The sequence below is a fragment of the Grampus griseus genome (assembly GCF_964374135.1).
Source record: "Grampus griseus genome assembly, chromosome: 11".
Taxonomy (NCBI): domain Eukaryota; kingdom Metazoa; phylum Chordata; class Mammalia; order Artiodactyla; family Delphinidae; genus Grampus; species Grampus griseus.
The window spans coordinates 20924794-20944568 of record NC_139005.1 but is presented as its reverse complement, the minus strand read 5'-3'; the positions used below and the strand labels follow the sequence as shown (position 1 = coordinate 20944568).

Here is a 19775-nt window from a genome sequence, read left to right as displayed (position 1 = left end):
GCTACAAGGATATATTGTATAATACAGGGAATATAGCCAATATTTTATAATAACTATAACCTTTAAAAGTTGTGAATCACTATTTGGTACACCTGTAACTTACATAATATTGTACATCACCTATACTTCAATAAAAATAAATTTCAACAAGAAAAAAAAAGATGAGGGGTAAACTGCAACTATCTGTCTCTAAACACTACAAACATCAGTATAAGCATTAAAACCTAGAACACTAATCATAATTTTGAAAAAATGTTTCTTCTTGGTTTTTATTAAACTAAGCCCAAAATAGCAGCTTCTTTTCTACTACAAATAAAACTGTAGCTAGCAACAACTTTTTATAGATAGTAAGTTTTGCTAAGGAGTGTTTTATTTGGCCTATAATATATTAGGAAGATATTCAATGCCTTTCCATCTGCCTTAGGAATCTACAACCCCAGAGCTTCATTGCTCTACTCTTTCTATTTTTATTTTTCCATTAGAGTAAAAGTTGCCAATGAAGAGCTGTAGTACAGAAATAGTCTCTTCATCTAAGGGTTAAATTCCGCCTGGCCCAGGAAGAGTTTGGGTTATGACATACATCCCCATCTGTGCATTTCTACATATTTCTTGGAGGGAACAATTTGGAAACTTTAGTTTGCAAGTTAAGATTATTTTTTAAAGAAGCTGGTAGAGATCCAGGTCAAAATTTCTCAGCACAAAGGTAATTCTAGTTGACAAATTCTCTCACAGAAAATTATTTCTTTGCAGAGTCTAAGGAGAAAAGACACTTGCTGAACCACACCTAAGTTGAGCTCATCTATAACATCCCTTCAAGCTTTTTCTTCTCCTTTTTTATTATCATTGTCCTTTTGCCTGAGGAGTTGATACCTGACAGATCTATGTCCAATGACTGTAACTCTATGGACTTTTCATATATGAGTATGTAAAGACCTTCCAACTGAATCAAAATTAATGATTTATGTGCTAATTAATTAAATTAAAAAACAAAAGCAGGCCTATCGTCACCTAGAACTTTCTTAAATCTAGATCGCTTTGGAAAATAAATTGTAGAAATACAATTTCTAGGGCTTCCCTGGTGGCGCAGTGGTTGAGAGTCCGCCTGCCGATGCAGGGGACACGGGTTCGTGCCCCAGTCCGGGAAGATCCCACATGTCGCGGAGCGGCTGGGCCCGTGAGCCATGGCTGCTGAGCCTGCGCGTCCGGAGCCTGTGCTCCGCAACGGGAGAGGCCACAACGGTGAGAGGCCCGCGTACAAAAAAAAAAAAAAAAGAAATACAATTTCTAAGAACTTATGAGGCAACTTCAGGAACTTCAGAACATTATTACTCATACAATTGCCAGCAACAGAGAATGGATTCACCTGCTCTGCTGTGACAAAAGGTCTGATTGGTTGGTCAAGAAGTATGGAGTGTTAAGAAGCACTTACATACCAGACCGAAGTCCTTTGTTTGGTAAAATACAACCTTTCTAATTCCAAGTGGTGGGTTTTATCATGCTTTGAAACTATCCAATAACCAGAATTTTATATCTATATCTTTATTTTCATATTAATATAGCTATATATCTTTATATATAATCTATCTTTACATATAGAAAGATTATATATGTATAATCCATGATATATAGAAAGATAGACTTTATATATGTATTTAAAAAATTTTTTAACCAATGTTGCATTGTACTTTGCATTGCTGTGTAGTTTAGGCAGATCTGTTGTACAAACACAAAAAGAGCGCGAAGGACAAAATGACTGCCCTATTTCTTAGCACACATTGTGTCTTGCAGATGTTCACTTATACCTCCTATGTTGCTTTAGAAGATACTAGAAAACTATCCTGATGGAACTGATAAAAAGGAGTTGGAACTTGTGACCAGCGGCTGGACGAAGGGAGCCGGAATCCCTTAAATCCTATGGATACAGTGTGCTTCCCTTGATGTTCCTGCCAAAATAAGGCTGGAAAGCTAACGAGATCTGCAAGAGATGTGCCAGTGCGAAGTTGCTACAATTCCTAAGTTTCAAAAACCTTGCTTGAAAACGATTGCAAATAGCTCATAATTTTTTTTGTTGTTTGTTTGTTTGCGGTACGCGGGTCTCGCTGTTGTGGCCTCTCCCGTTGCGGAGCACAGGCTCCAGACGCGCAGGCTCAGCGGCCATGGCTCACGGGCCCAGCCGCTCCGCGGCATGTGGGATCTTCCCGGACCGGGGCACGAAACCGCGTCTCCTGCATCGGCAGGCGGACTCGCAACCACTGCGCCACCAGGGAAGCCCAGCTCGTAATTTTAAACCAATGAATCTCACAACTGAGTGTTTCATCAAATCACTTACAGGAAACAGAGAGAAAAATCCGACAACTATCCTAGTGCGTGACTTACCATGCAGACATTCAAGTAGAATCCCTTTAGTTTGGGTTTTACTTTAATATTACAATGCAGATTTGCATAACTATGCTAAGATACATATTTTATAGGAACTGCTGGGAATTTTGCAGTTACACTCTCAAAAGATTGAATTAGCACAAACAAAAGAATTGTGGAGCAATGAAGTTGGTTATGGATAAAAATTGGGCTTAATAGTCATAGGACAAGAATTGTGCCTTTGAGCTAAAATGTCCTTTTACTTCTTTATCATCCTGGTATACTACTCTTCCTTCAACCATTTTGAATCCAGTAATATTCATTCTTTAAACTCTGCTCAAAGATCTTCTCTACCCAGAAAGGGTGCCCTTTTTGCATTACCCACTTTGTATACATTAGCTCATTTATTCCCTAAAACAGTGAAATAAGAAAAAAAAAAATGTACCTCATTTTATAGAACACTGTCACTTAGAGAGGTTAAGAAACTTTCAAGTTGATCCAAAGAAGATTTTTTAAAGCATCAAGAGGTTCCATTTCTGCATAATATTAAGGACTAAATTATATGAAACCCTTCTCCCAAAAAACACTTTCAAATGCACTGAGCTTCTATAGGCTAAGGGTGGAACCAAGCCCATGGCATAAATGTAGGCCCCTAAGTGGCTACACCCTTAAACGGCTATACCCTAAATGGCTACTAGAAAATAATTAATCCACTAGCACTAAAATTTATCAAGAAACTTGTTCTGTCTCAGCTGATGAGGTGGGGTAGAGGTTTTGAGAGTTTTCTGCTACTTGCACAGTCCTGAAAAAAAAAACAACTGTTTTTTTTCAACAAAGAAATTGTAAGAGGGAGAGAGAGGGAAGGATGGAGGGAAGAAGGAGAGAGAGAGAGAGAGAGAGAGAAGAGAGAATAGGTAAATCTTTGAGAAAAGGAGATATAAGAAATATATGAACCAATTGCAGTTCGTGGATCTTACTGGGATCCTTATTTTGACAAACTGTGAAGAAATATTCATGAGTTAATCATGAATATTTGAACCTATTAAGAATTTGAACCTATTAAGAAATTGTTAACTTGTAAGGCGTGATTGCTATTTTGATTATTTTTTAGTCTTCATCTTTTGACTTACATAGTGAAATATTTATAGATGAAATGATGTAATATCCAGGATTTACTTCAGAATAATCCAGTGTGTGGTGTGTGAGTATGGAAGGAGTACAGGAATATACAAATGAAGCAACATTGATCATCACTTAATAATTATTGAAGCTGAGTGATGGGACCATAGGCATTCATTGTACTATTTTATCTACTTTTGAGTATGCTTGCAATTTTCCCTAATAAATAGGTAAATTTAAGAAAAGGTGGCTCTTGGATCATGATACCATTGGGACACTTGGCAAGACAGACCATCTGGAAGGGTTACATCCTCAAATAGCCCACACCGAATTATCACATATAAATGCTCTTAGAAAATGAACTCACAGACTAATTATAGCAAACATATGAAAAATCAATTCATTAGGGAAGGCCAGCATTCACACGCATATAAGCTTGTATGCATGTTCACACACACATTCTCTCTCTCTCTCTCAGAATTAAAGCCACATGAATTTCAAATAGCAGAACTAACAAATAAAGCCTATAAAAGTACATTCAGGGCTTCCCTGGTGGCGCAGTGGTTGGGAGTCCGCCTGCCGATGCAGGGGACACGGGTTCGTTCCCCGGTCCGGGAAGATCCCACATGCCGCGGAGCGGCTGGGCCCGTGAGCCATGGCCGCTGAGCCTGCGCGTCTGGAGCCTGTGCTCCGCAACGGGAGAGGCCACGGCAGTGAGAGGCCTGCGTACCGCCAAAAAAAAAAAAAAAAAAAAAAAAGTACATTCAATATATAACTATATTATTTGTTTACAAAATGATTTTATATTATATATGTGATTTGTAACTATTCTTTTACATAATCATCTACTGTGAACATATTTGAATAAATAACTAAACATACTAAAAAGTACATTCAAAATAAACAGATGTGAAAAAAGGAATTGAAAACACGGATAAAGAGCAGGGCACTTTTGAAGATACCAGGAATATATTAAAAAACCAACAATAACAACAAAATAGGAGTTCTAGAAATGAAAAATAAAATCATTGGAATTAAAAACTCCTGGACAAGTAACAGGCAGATTAAAGTCAACTGAAAAGGGGAATAGTAAACTAGAAGGTATATCTGAGGAAATAACCTAAAATACAGCACAGAGAGACACAGGGAGATGAAACATAATAGAGGGACTTGCCTGGTGGCACAGTTGTTAAGACTCCACGCTCTCAATGCAGGGGACCCAGGTTTGATCCCTGGTCAGGGAACTAGATCCCACATGCATGCCACAAATAAGAGTTCACATGCCACAACTGAGGAGCTGGCAAGCCGCAACTAAGGAGCCCGCCTGCCGCAACTAAGACCCAGCACAACCAAATAAATAAATTAAATAAATACTTTTTAAAAAAGAAAAGAAACATAATAGAGAGGTTGAGAAATAAGGAAAATAAAACAAGAATGTCCAAACATACAACTGATAGCAGTTCCAGGCAAAGTGACTAAAGAGAAGAGGGAAACAATACTTGGAAAAAATAAATAATGGCTGAATTTTTTTCAAAATTGATGAAAGACACAAAAATCTTAGATTCAGGGAACATATAATCAAATCCACACATAGGCACACTGGAGCTAAACTACAGCACCCTCAAAAACAAAAAGAAAATCAGAAAAGCAACCAGAGGAAAGAGGCACGTCATCTATAAAGGAAAAACAATTAGATATTTACCAAACTGCTTAGCAGCAATAACTGAAGTCAGGAAACAATGGAATGATATATATTTTTTAATGGGAGAAGATAGCTATTAATCTAAGACTAAAGAAGTATTTTATAATCATTATCTTGTATGTAGTCATTAAGTAGATTAAAAATGTTTAATGAAAATGGGAAGAAAACAAGGAGAAATAGATTCATCTAATGTTGGGAAATCTGAATACACATCTCTCAGTAATCTTTAGATCAAGCTGAAAAATATTAGTAAGGATGTAGAAAATTCAACAACCTGATTAAAAAGCTTGATTTTTAGATTGAATACAGAACTGTAAATTTCAAAATGAGAAAATCCACATTTTTTTCCAAGCATAAATGGAATGTTTATAAAAATTAGTCACATACTAGATCACAAAGTAAGTCTCATATAATATCAAAGAATTGATAGTATGAAAAGCACATGAACTGAGCACAAAGCAATTCAGTTGAAATCAATAATCATAAGATAAGCAAAAAGGACATTAGAGAAAACCCAAATAACTGGTGAGGTATTCATTGCTTGCATAGAAGGTACAAACTGAATGAAAATACCAAAAGTATTTTTCTTGGAACTTAAGAAGCCAATTCTAAAATATATAGAATTTATATTCTTCCCTGGTGATCTAGTGGTTAAGACTTCGCCTTCCAGCGCAGGGGGTATGGGGAAGATGGGGGCCGGGGAGGTGAGTTGCTTATGCCATCACCTTTATAACAAGATGCATTATAGTGCTATTTTAATACAGACAGTGTGATATCAGCAGAATGACAGAAAAAACAATGGGATTGAAGAGGATCACAGACACACTCCTCAAATCTAATATGGAAACTTGATAGATGATAAATGGAAATAGCAGATCAGTGTGAAAGTACTGATTATTTATGGTACTAAGACAATTAACACTCCAAAAATAAAATATGGACATTATCTCACATCCATATGCAAAAAGTAGACCACTTAGATTAAAGATATAAATACAAAAGCAAACCTTCAACATTTCAGAAAACAATATAGAAAAATATCTTTCTGACCTCGGAGTAGGGGGAGATTTCTTTAAAATATATCAAAGCATATACCATAAAAAGATTAATATAGGTAAATACATTAAAATTAAATCTTTTCCTCAACAAAGCCACCATAAACAAAAGTAAAAGACATGATACCACCTAGGAGAGGATATTTGCAGTACCTAAAACCACAAAGGCTAAGTAACAAAGATGATAAATCTTATAAATCAATAAGTAGGAGAAAAACAACTCATAGAAAACATCTGTGAATAAATAAAGGATCGAAAACATAATTAAATGGTCAATAAACATATATGTTCAACTCCATCAGTAATCAGAAAAATATAAATTAAAATAAGATATCATTGCATACAAATAAGAAGATAGGCAAAAGCTAAAATTGCCTGCTACTTGGCCATAAGAAATAATGAAATTTTGCCACTTGCAGCAACATGGATGGACTCGAAGGGCATTATGCTAAGTGAAATAAGTCAAACAGAGAAAGACAAAGGACAAATACTGTATGATATCACTTATACGTGGAATCTAAAAAATACAACAAACTAATGAATATAACAAAGAAGAAGCAGAGTCACAGATAGAACAAACTAGTGGTTACCAGCGTGGGGCGAGGGGCAATATGGGAGGGGGTTGGGAGGCACAAACTATTAGGTGTAAGATAGGCTCCAGGATGTATTGTACAACACGGGGAATAGAGCCTGTATTTTGTAATAACTGTAAATGGAAAGTAACCTTTTAAAATTGTATTAAAACTTGTTAATTAAAAAAATAAAAGATTTTTTTAAAAATTAAAATTGTCTGACAGTAACAAAAGTTGGCATATATGAAGATCAGTGGAAATTCTGACTTACTGGAGTATAGATTTGTACAACTTTGGGTTTGCGGTACTGATTTGGCGATATCTAATAAGTTGAAAATGCCTATATCTTAAGACCCAATCATTCAATTCCTAGGAATATTCCTTTAAAAACTTTGAAATACATGCATAGAGAGCCATGGAATAGAATGTCCATTGTCTCACTGTTTGTAATTGCAAGAAAAAAATAATCTTTTGAAAACAACCTAAATTTTCATCAACGGGAGAATGAATAAATTAATTGTTGTATATTCCTATAATGAAATATAGTATAGCAAAAATGAATGAATGATATCCATGAACTATTATAAATAAATCTCAAAAACAATATTGAAAAACATGATATTATGCTACCATTTATATAAAATTTAAAATATTGAAAACAACATTAATTATTGGTTACGGATATATACACATAAAAAGTATGAAAACATTCATAGGCATGACAGATATCAAATTCAGGATAGTAGATACCTCTGGAGAAGGAGGATGAGGTAGGAGAATATGATTAAGAAAGGAAACAGATGACTTCAATATATTGCAATGTTTTCTTTCTCAAAAAAATGAAAACAATTATGACAAAATATTAAAACTTGATGAACCTGAGGCTGCTTTATTATTCTGTCTATGCTATTATATACTTAGAAATTTTCATAATTAAAATCATAGGATTGTATAGAATTGCCCATACTTGTTCAAACTCACACAAAAATAAAAATAAAAATCATAACCTAAATTTTTTCAAAAATAAAAATCATAACCTAAATTTTTTCAAAATTGCCCATACTTGTTCAAACTCACACAAAAATAAAAATCATAACCTAAATTTTTTCAAAATTCAAAATCTGGGATTCTACCCACATGTGTTTTATTCCAAAGTTGAAGCCCCTCCTGCAGTTTCAGGCCCCCTCTCCTTGCCTTTTCTGATCCTCCCCGGACAGGATTAATCACATCTTCCTCTGTGCCACCTTCTTTAGGGCACCAAGTTAACACTTGGTTTTTTCAACTGTATCGTAGCTGGTTGTGTGTGTGTGTGCCCTCTCCCAGACACAGCTCCTGGGAGTGACGCACTTGGCATATGGAAAGACACAGGGAGAATGGCTAGATGTGAAAGGTTTCTGTTTTACAAGCAGGTACTCTTTCGTTGATAGGCTTCTGTTCTGTGGCTCATCAACCGCCTAACTCACTCTTGTGGTAACTTATCAGAAACTAATCATCCATAGGTTCTATAAGTACCTACTTTTGCAAAGTAATCCATTTGCAAAGAATATAAGAGAAACAAAATTGTGTTTCAGCATTTCTCATGAATCAGCATGAGGGGTAGAAGTGCTACCTATTTGTGGGAAAAATAAACTACTACAATTCATTTGTTTCACTTGAAAATTTTTGGAGTTCTCAGAAGGGAAAGGAATCTTATAAATGTGGATTAAGCCTACTCCAGAGGTATAGAGATAGGCTGAATTTTATGATTCAGGCATAATTAAGTAGGTTCTCAAATTAGGTCCCACTTCAGAAATGATTGTGCAGATAATTCTACGATAATACTCCTGGGTCCATCTATCTGAAACAGTACAATAAATAGAATTTGATGAAATGGTACAGTATATAGAAATTATACAGTAAATCAATATAAATTCAATTATAACAGGAGTGTAAATGAGAGAACCATCCTGTTCAATCTTTAAAAAATATTATCAAGTGGCTTTTCTAATTAAGAGCACTTTTTACCAAAAAAAAAAAAAAAAAAACCACACACATACACAAAGGATATAATGGACCATTAAGTAATATATAGTAACATTACTTCTTTAAAAAGTTTTTTGTCCTTTTCATCATGAGGTTAGTGTCCCCAGGCAGCCTGCAGCCTCTCCCGCATTTCCTCTCTTCCCTTCCATGGCAACATGGGTTAGCTAGACACTGAGCTTTTTGTGATGTGTGTGTGAGGATGGGGAGAAGGGGAGCGAGGCTTCAGGGAGGTCTCCAGGTGGAAAAATTTGTGACGCACTAGATTCGGTGACTGAATGAGTATTTATCGAGGGTTCTCGAACACAATAGTTACGGTCACACTATGTTCATTTTTAAAATTATGTTTGGTCTCACAGCCCTTAACTTAGATGGAAACTCTTTCATAGGCATCCCAAACCACTTGTTCATGAAAAGATTATGCGACAAAGCCAACCTGCGTGGGTTTGATCCTTCTGTTTCAGAATCTGAGTAGCGAGCGCACGAGAGACATGCATAAACTTACTGAACGTGCACTAAAATGGTTGAATTCTGTCTTCCATCAGTATGCAGTCATGGAGCAGTTATTTTGCATTGATTATAAAGTGTCCACCTTACGGAGACCTCGTTTGCCCTTTTGCTGCCTCTGACGCTGCACCGCTTCACTGAGGCGGGGACAGTCGCCTTGTGTTCATCTCCATAACCGAGCACCCTCCATCCTCCAACAGAAAGGATGAAGGCTGAAATGCTGTTTCCCTTATCTTGGAAAAGGCTCCTTTTATAGCTTTCCTGGCACAGCTAAATGGCACAGGTAATGGCCTGATATGTGTGCCACACCTGATACTTTAGAAGGAAGCTGGTAAGTGTCATGTTTTTCCCTAGCAATAAAGCGAAAATTCTCTCCCTAGTTAGGGTCTAGTTAACACACTAGCAAGTCCCCCTCTTTTCTCCTCACCTGTCATTATCTTCCACACAAGAGAGAGGTCTTGATAACAACGTATCTTAATGGGATTTTAATGGCTCATTACAGTGAATGCTGAATCAAACACTTTCACAACAACAGTTGAATGGGATGCTGATAAAACAGCATCCTCGAGGTTTCCGCAGCCTCTCCCAGCCAGGGGGAGTTGCTCATTTCTGCAGCAACAGAAGCAGCCCCAACCCAACTTCTTCAGCAGGACGTGAGAATGCTTATTTGTGAGCAAACCATTTGCTTTCTAACAGCCAGTCACTTACCAGCCTTTGGCCAGGGTGAGGAAACACAGCACTGAAACACTCATGTTCATGACTGTGTTAGGCAGCGGATGTTGCTTAGCAACCTTAGATCAGAGAGCATCAACTTTAAATATGCTCAAAAATCAAACCAGCGACATTCCAGCATGTGTCTGGAACCGTGGCCTTCCTTGCCTTTTGTTTGCTACTCATTTTGGACTCGGATTGGACCAAAAGGTGGCATATTGGATGGTTCTACTCAGTCTTCTCTAGTTTTCCCCTCTGGGTTGGTTTGGATTTGTGCAGCGCTTGTTAAAGTAAAGCAGAGACCCTTAGAAGTTTTAGGGGTTTTAAGCTGGACAAACAGGATCAAACGAGAAGCCCTGACTGTGTACCTAAGGAGGATCCACCAGGAGCTGCATGCTCGTCCTGGAGGCTGTGACAGCATGAGGCCCCAGGTGGGAGCACCCTCAGGGTTTTATTTTGACCCATTCCACAGAACAAAGAGTGTTCATCTAATTTTCAGAACCATCATCAAAAATGAAAGCATCAGCTGCATATTATAAAGGAGACCTGAGAGCGGGCTTCCCTTGAGTTCTAGAAAGACCAAGCCTGAGATCACTGCTCCCAGAGGCCAGAGGGCTCATCTAATTGCTGAAAATCTGAGCATCCGCCACCAGCAGGGCTCAGTCAGCCACCCTCATTTTCTTGCCTCAGAGGCCAAGGTGTCATGTAGCTAGATTCTGATAGCGACTCACTCCAGAAGCAGCCAAGAAAGGCAGAGATTTACTAAATGGTGGGTCCTAAGCCTGAAAGCTAAGGCAACAGATGAAACGCCTAAGCTACCCTTGGAATTGTAGGCACCGGCTAAATCTACTTGATTTTATTTCTACTGAAATTTGACAAAAGAAGCAATGCGTAAATGCACTGAAAACACCCTCCTCCATATGTTTCACTACAGGCATGGGCCTGAGCCACGCCACCCCGCCGCACTGCCAAGTGTCAGCTTACTGGTGCAGAACCCTCATCAGAAACATTCAGGCTTGTAGCCGTTCCATGAAAGCCACAGGGCCTTCCTGAATCAGCTGAGAAACACACTTAAGAATCACTGAGGTGGCTGTACAAATTGATATTCCTCACTGACAAGGCTATGGATTGAATTATGCACACCCTCCCCCAGTTCACATGTTAAAGCCTTAACCCTCAATGTGACTGTGTTTGGAGACAGGCCTTTTAAGAGGTAATTAAGGTTAAACGAGGTTGTAAGGGGGAGGTCCTAATCCTACAAGACGGGTGACCTTAGAAGTAGAGGGAGAGAGCGAGATCCCTCCCTCTCTCCAGGCACATGCACCAAGGAAGGACCACGTGAGCACGTAGTGAGAAGGTGGCCATCTGCAAGCCGGGAAGAGAGCCCCTCACTAGAACCCACCGTACTGGAGCAGGCTAAGACAGAAAGGAAAATGTATTTTAGTTATTGCTGTGTGTGGAAGTGTACACATATGAATTTTAAAATCTACCAGGGTGATCGAGGCAGCTGCCTCGCTCAGTCATCTAACAGTTACTCCTGCCAAATTTTATCTCAATACACTGAGATCTGAGGTAGCATCCAAACCATCTGAAAGAGGACAAGCCTCTGAAATAGGCTCTTATATAGTTTATGCTACAAATACTGTTCCCAACATCCATTTTTTAAAAGAAGATCACCTTCAGCTTATGAACTCATTGTAATAAACCTAGACTTGTATAAACCTAGACTTGAATCCAACCCTGGATTTTAATGGGCTCTTCTGAGCAGCATTTCTCTAGTTTGCCAGGATCTAAGTCCTAAAACTGAACTGTACTTTGCAGTGAAATGGTATCTAATTAAAATTTAATGACTAGATTCCATTCCTATCCTACAGCAACATAGAAATATGCACACTGAACTCCTCACATTATCTTGTGTGTATCCTTTAATGTTGATGCCAACCCTTCAGGGTACAACACAGGCAAGTGGACCCAGTTAAAGAGCACCCTTAATAGAAATGTCATGGACAAGGTTAATGGGAAGAAAAAGTCCAGAAAATATCCATTTCCTCAGACCAAACTGAAAGTGGACATCATAATGGCAATCTATAAAACTACTGGACCAAATATTAGGGAAACCTATGCCATTGCTTTCTTTGTAGAAGGTAAGGATGGTAATATTGGCATCTAGCATTCAGCCACATCAATCCTAATTTGTCCTAATGTATTCAAGTTAGGGGAACGCAAAGTAAGTCACGTGACTTCTTTCTTTTTTAGATCCTGCAGTCATTTTATAACATGAAATAAAATATCTCAATAATGCTAAGTTAACACGTTCTGAATATCTCTGGAACCCAAGGGCCCACAATAGAGTAATAACACACTCCTTATTATTACCTCTTAGTTCTTTTCAACATTATCAATAAACTTTTCTATATTGGAAAAGACAACTGTATGTCATTTCTCAAACCATAGTTTAAAAATGGATATACATAAGTTCAAACAGAAACTCTAATAATGGCAAATATGGAATAGAGTTTGGTTTAACACTCCTTTTTTAAAAAGAGAAAGGAAATTCAGGGATAATTTCCTCATTGTATAAGCATTCCCTTGGCCTTTGCACATCTGGCTTAGTATGAAGCTAGCAATAGAAGTGAAAATACAGTCTCCTAATGATTCTAAGCATCTAATGATTTTTTTCCAACTTTTCTTATTCTTTAATTTTTTTTTTTTTTTTTTTTTTCGGTACGCAGGCCTCTCACTGTTGTGGGCTCTCCCGTTGCGGAGCACAGGCTCCGGACGCATAGGCTCAGCGGCCATGGCTCACGGGCCCAGACGCTCCGCGGCATGTGGGATCTTCCCGGACTGGGGCACGAACCCGTGTCCCCTGCATCAGCAGGCAGATTCTCAACCACTGTGCCACCAGGGAAGCTCTTTTTTGTTGTTTTATTATTAACTTAACTTTACTTATTTTTTATTCAGTATTCCTAAAATTCTTTCAGAGAGCATGTCACCAAATTCTTGAATATTCCCTTTTGTGTTCATACACTTATTAAAATTAATTTTTTTCCAAATTAATCCAATTACATTCCATTTCTAGACTTACTACAACAACTTCATGTACCTATAAGATAATTATCCTCTCATTACTTATCATACGTACTCAGTGGAGACTGAGTTAGGCCATGGGATTATCACTCCTCAGTCCCTAACTCTCCTGTGACAGTTGCTATAATCAAAATTATTTCCCAGTGGTACTAGAGATGCAATTTTAAGTTTTGGAAGCATATTAAAGCCCCAATATGAAAAATAATGTACTACTATGCAATGTGTTCCTAAAAATATAATTCCAGATTAAATTCTCAAATGTCAATACACATATATAGAAAATTGACATCATTGTTTTGCTTCTTGACTTGTTTTAGGGTCTATCCAAAAGCCCAGTGCCAAATCTTTCTCACTTCCAGTTTTTCTTCATAACCATGATCAAATCATTTAGGCAAACCATCATGTCGCAGTCTCTCCACTTATAAATTGCGGATAATAACTTGCTATATGTCATATATCTACTTGTGAATTTCAGGGTGTATTCTTTTTTAAAATAAATAACCACCCAATGTTCCCTTCCATTAAGTCAAGATTAAAAATAGATTTCAAAAATCCGAATACACCTGCATTTTGAATTCCTTAGAGTAAGTTAACATATGAAAACTGTTATTGAAATTCCTGACAGCACGCTTAATCATTACAGATTCATATGATAAGTTTTATGAATGACATTAAGGAAAGGAAATATTCTTCCCTTTAAGCTCTTTCCTTAAACTTTCTAATGTGATTACTGTAGTATATATCTCAGGGATTTTATTCCAGGGGGATGGGGTATGCGAACAATGGAGCAAGAGTCAGGAAAACTAAAAGAAGCAACAATAAGGCAAATAAATTCCCACTTTCCATTGGAATATTCCCTACAAGGGCCAAGAAACTAACAAACACTAACCATCCCCATTGGGGAAGAGAAGCAAGAGTTTGCTCTTAAATTGACTTCAGAGAGAAATGCCAAAGCAAATAAATCATGGTAAGTGAAATACTTTGAAAGGTAAATGGACTTTAAAAATATTTGCGTAGGTTAAATTTTTTAACCGGAAGTATTCATTACTGTCAGATAAGGCCACATGTCCATCAGGGTCTCTGGAGATCTCCTCCTTGCATATGATTCATTATTTTTAGACCAATGCCTAGCTCGTCAGACATCCCCAACAAATGTTGCCGAATGAAAAAAATAAGCCAAAGTTCAAACACGTTATCCTTCACCTAAACCAAAATTGTATTAATCTGAGTAAGAAATAAGTAAAGGCCCCAAAGTTCTTAGATTTCTTCAATCCTTACACATTTTTTCATCAATAAGAATTCTGGAATGACGCGCAAACTTGAATGTCTATTCCACCCAGCTAAATCAAGCCATTAACAGAATCAAATGCAAACTTCTGTTTCCTAGGATCCCTTGCCCCTAGCCAAGTTCATCCTCAAAGACCTTGTTTCACTTTGTGCTGTCCTTGTGGAGTGACTTGCAACCCTCAAGCCATGTAGAAAGAATTTTGAGAGAAGAATGGCACTTTTACAGGTTACGCGGTCTCCAGAGCAGCTCCATTCTTTTTCTTTTTCCTTTACGGGAATCTTTTGTAATTGAAGTAAAAAGACTTCAGTCATGTCTCTGATGGAGGGTGAGAGGAGTCATATTTACAGGTAGGTAAGAAATCACCTATTTGTTTTTCTAAAATTCCTCTGGACATAAATTTCTGATTAGAGATTACCAATGGCTTTTTTTTTATAACTAGAATTTCACTGAACATTCATCAAGCCACCCAGATATTGGTCAAGAAGAAGTTGCCTAAGTAAATTTATCCATATACCTAGATTCTATCATGGGAATGGTGATACCCAAATCCCAAAGTAATGCGATAGCAAACCTTGTAAAATGAAGTAAGTGTCACATGATCAGAGGCAACCAGTATAAACAGAAATAGAAGAGTGAAGCCGTCAAACTGTCGATGGGGCGGGTACCTCAGGCTGGGCGCCCTGCTTGAATTCAGCGTAAATTCCGGAAACAGGTTTGACTCTGTCTCAGCCTCAGGGATTGACCTGTACTGTTTCGGTCTAACTTTCCAGTATTCCCTGGGGGATATACCAGACCAGACTCATTCCACGTCCCTAGGGAAAATGACCCTGAGGAGGCCCTTCTCCCCCAAGTTAATTTTTATAATCCTCCAGAAAGATTCAGAAAGTACTGGACTCATCTAATACCACTAAGACTGCTAACAGTAACTTGGCTCAGATCAGAGAAAGGTGAGATGGCCGAACTGATAGCTTCTTCAGGGTTCAAACTGGTCTGGGAAATGGAGCAAGTCCAAAGTGACTGTTCTGCGTGATTAGAGATAAAATAGAGCCACTGCTACTTCGAAGAGCGCCACTACCAGTGACTGCTCCACTCATGGCTAAGAAAAAGTGCAAACTCACTGAACGCTTACCGGGAGCCAGCACTGTTCTAAGTATCAGAACATGTATTTATTTCTTTATTCCGCAGGACAACCCTAAGAGAGAGGAATTATTATTACCATTCTGATTTCATCAACGAAGACATAGAAGCCTAGAGAATTTAAGTAACTTGCCCCAAGTTATTCAGTGAATAATGCCCGGGCGGGAGCTCAACACCAGGTGCAGTGTTTCCGCTTCTGTACTTCACCACCCGGCCTCCCTGCCTTTTCCCTTCCTTGAAAGCTTGGAAGAGCGCCCCAGGACCAACCACAGACAGCCTGAGGAGAACAACAAGCAGGGAGTCTGTGGGAGATGGGGACAAGTTGCCTGCAGCTCCGGCCCAGCTGGGATGAGATTCTCCTTGCCCACTCCTTAGGGCCCCTCCTCTCTTGTCTCAGGCCATCTCCACTAACTGCTCTGCTCTGCATATGCTCTCTGCTGAAAGACAAGATTACAGATATCATCAATACAGATGTCACTACAAGAAAACTTCGAGTGGATCCCAGATTATAACCGAGAAAACTGGAACAAACAGAGAACTGGCTGCAGATAATGCTCTTTGCACCATATCCAGGGAGCTTCCAAGGGCACTTAGGAGCATGTGATGCTCCTACAAGGAGCTCATGAAATTTCAAAGTTGCAAGGTTTGTACGTTCCCGTCTTAAACATTAAGACAAATTTTCCCCACCTAATTTGCTTTTTTCGTACTGGACTTCTTAAAGTTGAAATAAAGAAAGGTTAGAAAACACATTTGTAAATGATATTCAAAACCACTGAATGAGAAGTTTCGTTCCTTTCTTCTTTGAATTCACCTAGCCTTGAAGAACAGACCTTTTTTTCCTGAGTATGTTAACAGTCATTGAAGTGACTAAAGTACCCAGTATATCTTAGTGAAAAGCTATTTTTAAAATCACTTGATTTAGAAAACTCCAATCATGATAATTTCATGGGAATTCTCAGTACACAAATTAAAAGTTTTAAATTACTCTGCAAGAATTGGGAGTTCGAATAATCTTAAATAGAAAATACCTGCATCAATGCATACTTAATCAGGTGTTTTTAACATCTGTCCCTGATCCAAAATTATTCTGAGGGTTGTTTTATAAGGTACAGTTCTTGTGGTCAGTAATAGCAGTAATGATGCAATGGGAGACTAGGAGCCAGAGGTGTCGATTCTGGTCTCACCTGACTCCACCACTTTTCACCTCTGGGCTTTGAGAATGCCATTTAACTTCTCTTAGCCTGCTTCCTCGTGTCCACAGATGAATAACAGTTCCCACCTCAAAGTGTTGTTTCAGGGACCAAATGAAATAATGCACGTGAAAGAGATTTTAGTAAGCCCGAGGCACTATAATAATAAAATTACAAACTAAATGTGGGAGCAACATGGCTCAATGAGGAAAACGCAGATGTAGTCTGGTGCTAAAAGGAATCAACTTGGTTGATTTGCCAACTTTGGAAACTCATGACCTTCAGTGGGTTTGCCCTTGGTTCTCTCTCATTTGAGAAATGGAAGGATAATAACTATCCCATAAGGCTGATGTGGGGATTAGAAATAATACGTGTAAGGCCTCTAGCAGGACAGGCCCACGGTAGGTGCTCAATAAATGGTACCCACTTCATATCAGAGAATCCGTTTAATTAAGCCAAGTATGCTGTGTCCAAACACTCAACTCACAACAGCTGAGCAGTGTTCTGCTTTGAACAGTACATCCATTAGCAGAGTCCCAAATAAGGCTCCTGCCACGGCCAGCACCCTGGGTTTATCCCACTTTAGATTCCAGTGGATTAAGGCTGTGCTTGCTGTATTCACATTTCCTGCCTTCAACCACTGTTTTATAAACTTACTACCGGAACCTCAGATTTAAAAAATAAAATCAATTCTACCCAGTGTGGCCACTCCAAGTACAGGATTTTTCCTAACTTGCTTTTACAGGATGAACGTATTCACTTTTTTGCTACTTCTGTAGGGACGAGGGTGGGGTCCGCGGGCGAGGAGAAAGAAAAAGCCGAAGTGAATCTGCTGTTGTTATCGAGGCTGTTCAGTGTGACCAAAGTAAGCAGCCTGTGCCTCCCTCCGCAGCTCCAGCGCGTGAGGGTCAGGCCTGTCGGAGGCGGAGGCGTTCGGAGCCACAAGCAGGACAAGGGCACGAGCCCCGCCGCGCCAGGCCTGAGCAGACCCGGGGCGGCGGGCATCGGTCACCAAGCAGAGGGCGAGTTAGAGGCGTGGAGCCGGGGAAGGGCGCATGCAGGTGGGTTAGTGGTAACTCGACCATGCGGCGTGGCATTCCTGTCTGGCAAACGCGCTCAGGCAAAACAGACTCGATGCTTACAATGATCCCAGCCCAAAATGGAGTGTCTCTGACTAGCAGGGAGGAGCTGATGCCGGCCATGAGAAAGCCCACCACGGTCACGGCGACGCCCAGCGCCAGCTGCAGCAGCGCGAGCAGCAGCGGGAACCGGCAGCCGCAGCACGTCCGGGCCTCCTCCTCCCCGCACTCCTTGGGGGCCCCCGCGCCCCTCTTCGGCCCCATGTCCTCAGGCCCCGCGGCGTCGGCGGCCGGCGGTCCCCCTTGGCTCCGCGCGCCGCGGCCCGGCCGCTCCCTGCCCATGGCGGCTGCGGGGGCGACGGCGAGAGCGGCGCGGGGCGGGCCGCGCCGGCCCTGCTCGGCGAGTTACGGAGGCTGAACAAATATGGCAAACATTTGGAGCGACTCGCCGAGCCTCCGAAGGCCACGGGGAGCCCGCGGCGGCGGGGGAGTCGAGGGGGGTCGCCAACTGCCAACTCGCCGGGCGGGACACAGCGCCCGCCGGCTCGGGCAGGGTGGCCCCGCGCCTCCTAAACCCCAGCGCCCTTTAGACAGGCTGCGTGTGCGCGCGCGTGTGTGTATGTGTGCGCGCACGTCTGTGTACGCGTGTGTGTGTGTGTGTGTGTGTCTGTGTGTGTGTGCTGTATGTCTCCCACTCCAAACCCCAGGATTTTTTCGGTTTTGTTTTTGTTTTCTGAGAGGTGCAGTGCAAGGTGATGAATGTTTAAATCATTTGGGTTTAATTAGTAGAAAATTTAATCCGAAAGAGGCGTTGCTAGGGTCCAAGCTGTGAAGTTCCAGAAGTTAAATTGTTCTTTATTTTCCAAAAAAGGCATGGGCTCTTTCTTTTTAAATTCTGCGATCCTGCTGACAAATCAAGGTATTTTTCCCACTGAGGTATTTGCTTTTGAAATTACTATTTGTACAGATGCCGGGCTCATTGGGAACTCTCTCACATGTATTTTTTTTAACATCTTTATTGGAGTATAACTGCTTTACAATGGTGTGTCAGTTTTTGCTGTATAACAAAGTGAATCAGCTACATGTATACATATATCCCCTCCCTCTTGCGTCTCCCTCCCACCCTCCCTATCCCACCCCCCTAGGTGGTCACAAAGCACCGAGCTGATCTCTCTGTGCGATGCAGCTGCTTCCCACAAGCATCTGTTTTGTATTTGGTAGTGTATATATGTCAATGCTACTCTCGCACTTCGTCCCAGCTTACCCTTTCCCCTCCGCATGTCCTCAAGTCCATTCTCTAAGCCTGTGTCTTTATTCCTGTCCTGCCCCTAGGTTCATCAGAACCTTCTTTTTTAGATTCCATATATATGTGTTAGCATACGGTATTTGTTTTTCTCTTTCTGACCTACTTCACTCTGTATGACAGACTCTAGGTCCATCCACCTCACTACAAATAACTCAATTTCATTTTTTTATGGCTGAGTAATATTCCATTGTGTATATGTGCCACATCTTCTTTATCCATTCATCTGTCGATGGACCCTATTTGTGTTTTTTTTTTTTTTTACGGTACGCGGGCCTCTCACTGTTGTGGTCTCTCCCGCCGCGGAGCACAGGCTCCGGACGCGCAGGCTCAGCGGCCACGGCCCGCGGGCCCAGCCGCTCCGCGGCATGTGGGATCCTCCCGGACCGGGACACGAACCCACGTCCCCTGCATCGGCAGGCGGACTCCCAACAACTGCGCCACCAGGGAAGCCCCCTATTTGTGTTTAAAAGCTCTTTTAATCGTTTATATGAAGTCCCTAGCCAGTCTTCGCTAATCACAACAGTGCCTACGGGGATTTTTTTTAATATGGTTATTTATTTTACATCTTTATTGGAGTATAATTGCTTTACAATGGTGTGTTAGTTTCTGCTTTATAACAAAGTGAATCAGTTATACATATACATA

At 40.2% G+C, this 19775-nt stretch overlaps 1 protein-coding gene across 1 annotated transcript in view; it reads right to left on the bottom strand.

Moving 5' to 3' along the window:
* The window catches only part of SSPN (sarcospan), a gene marked incomplete at its 5' end in the record, with an annotated part of 48454 nt that extends 30288 nt beyond the window's left edge, over positions 1-18166 (bottom strand). The window contains one exon of the mRNA XM_082666000.1: positions 17888-18166. Within this exon, the coding sequence (XP_082522126.1) occupies positions 17888-18166 (279 nt within the window). The remainder of the gene's footprint in view (positions 1-17887) is intronic.
* Positions 18167-19775: the final 1609 nt, after the last annotated feature.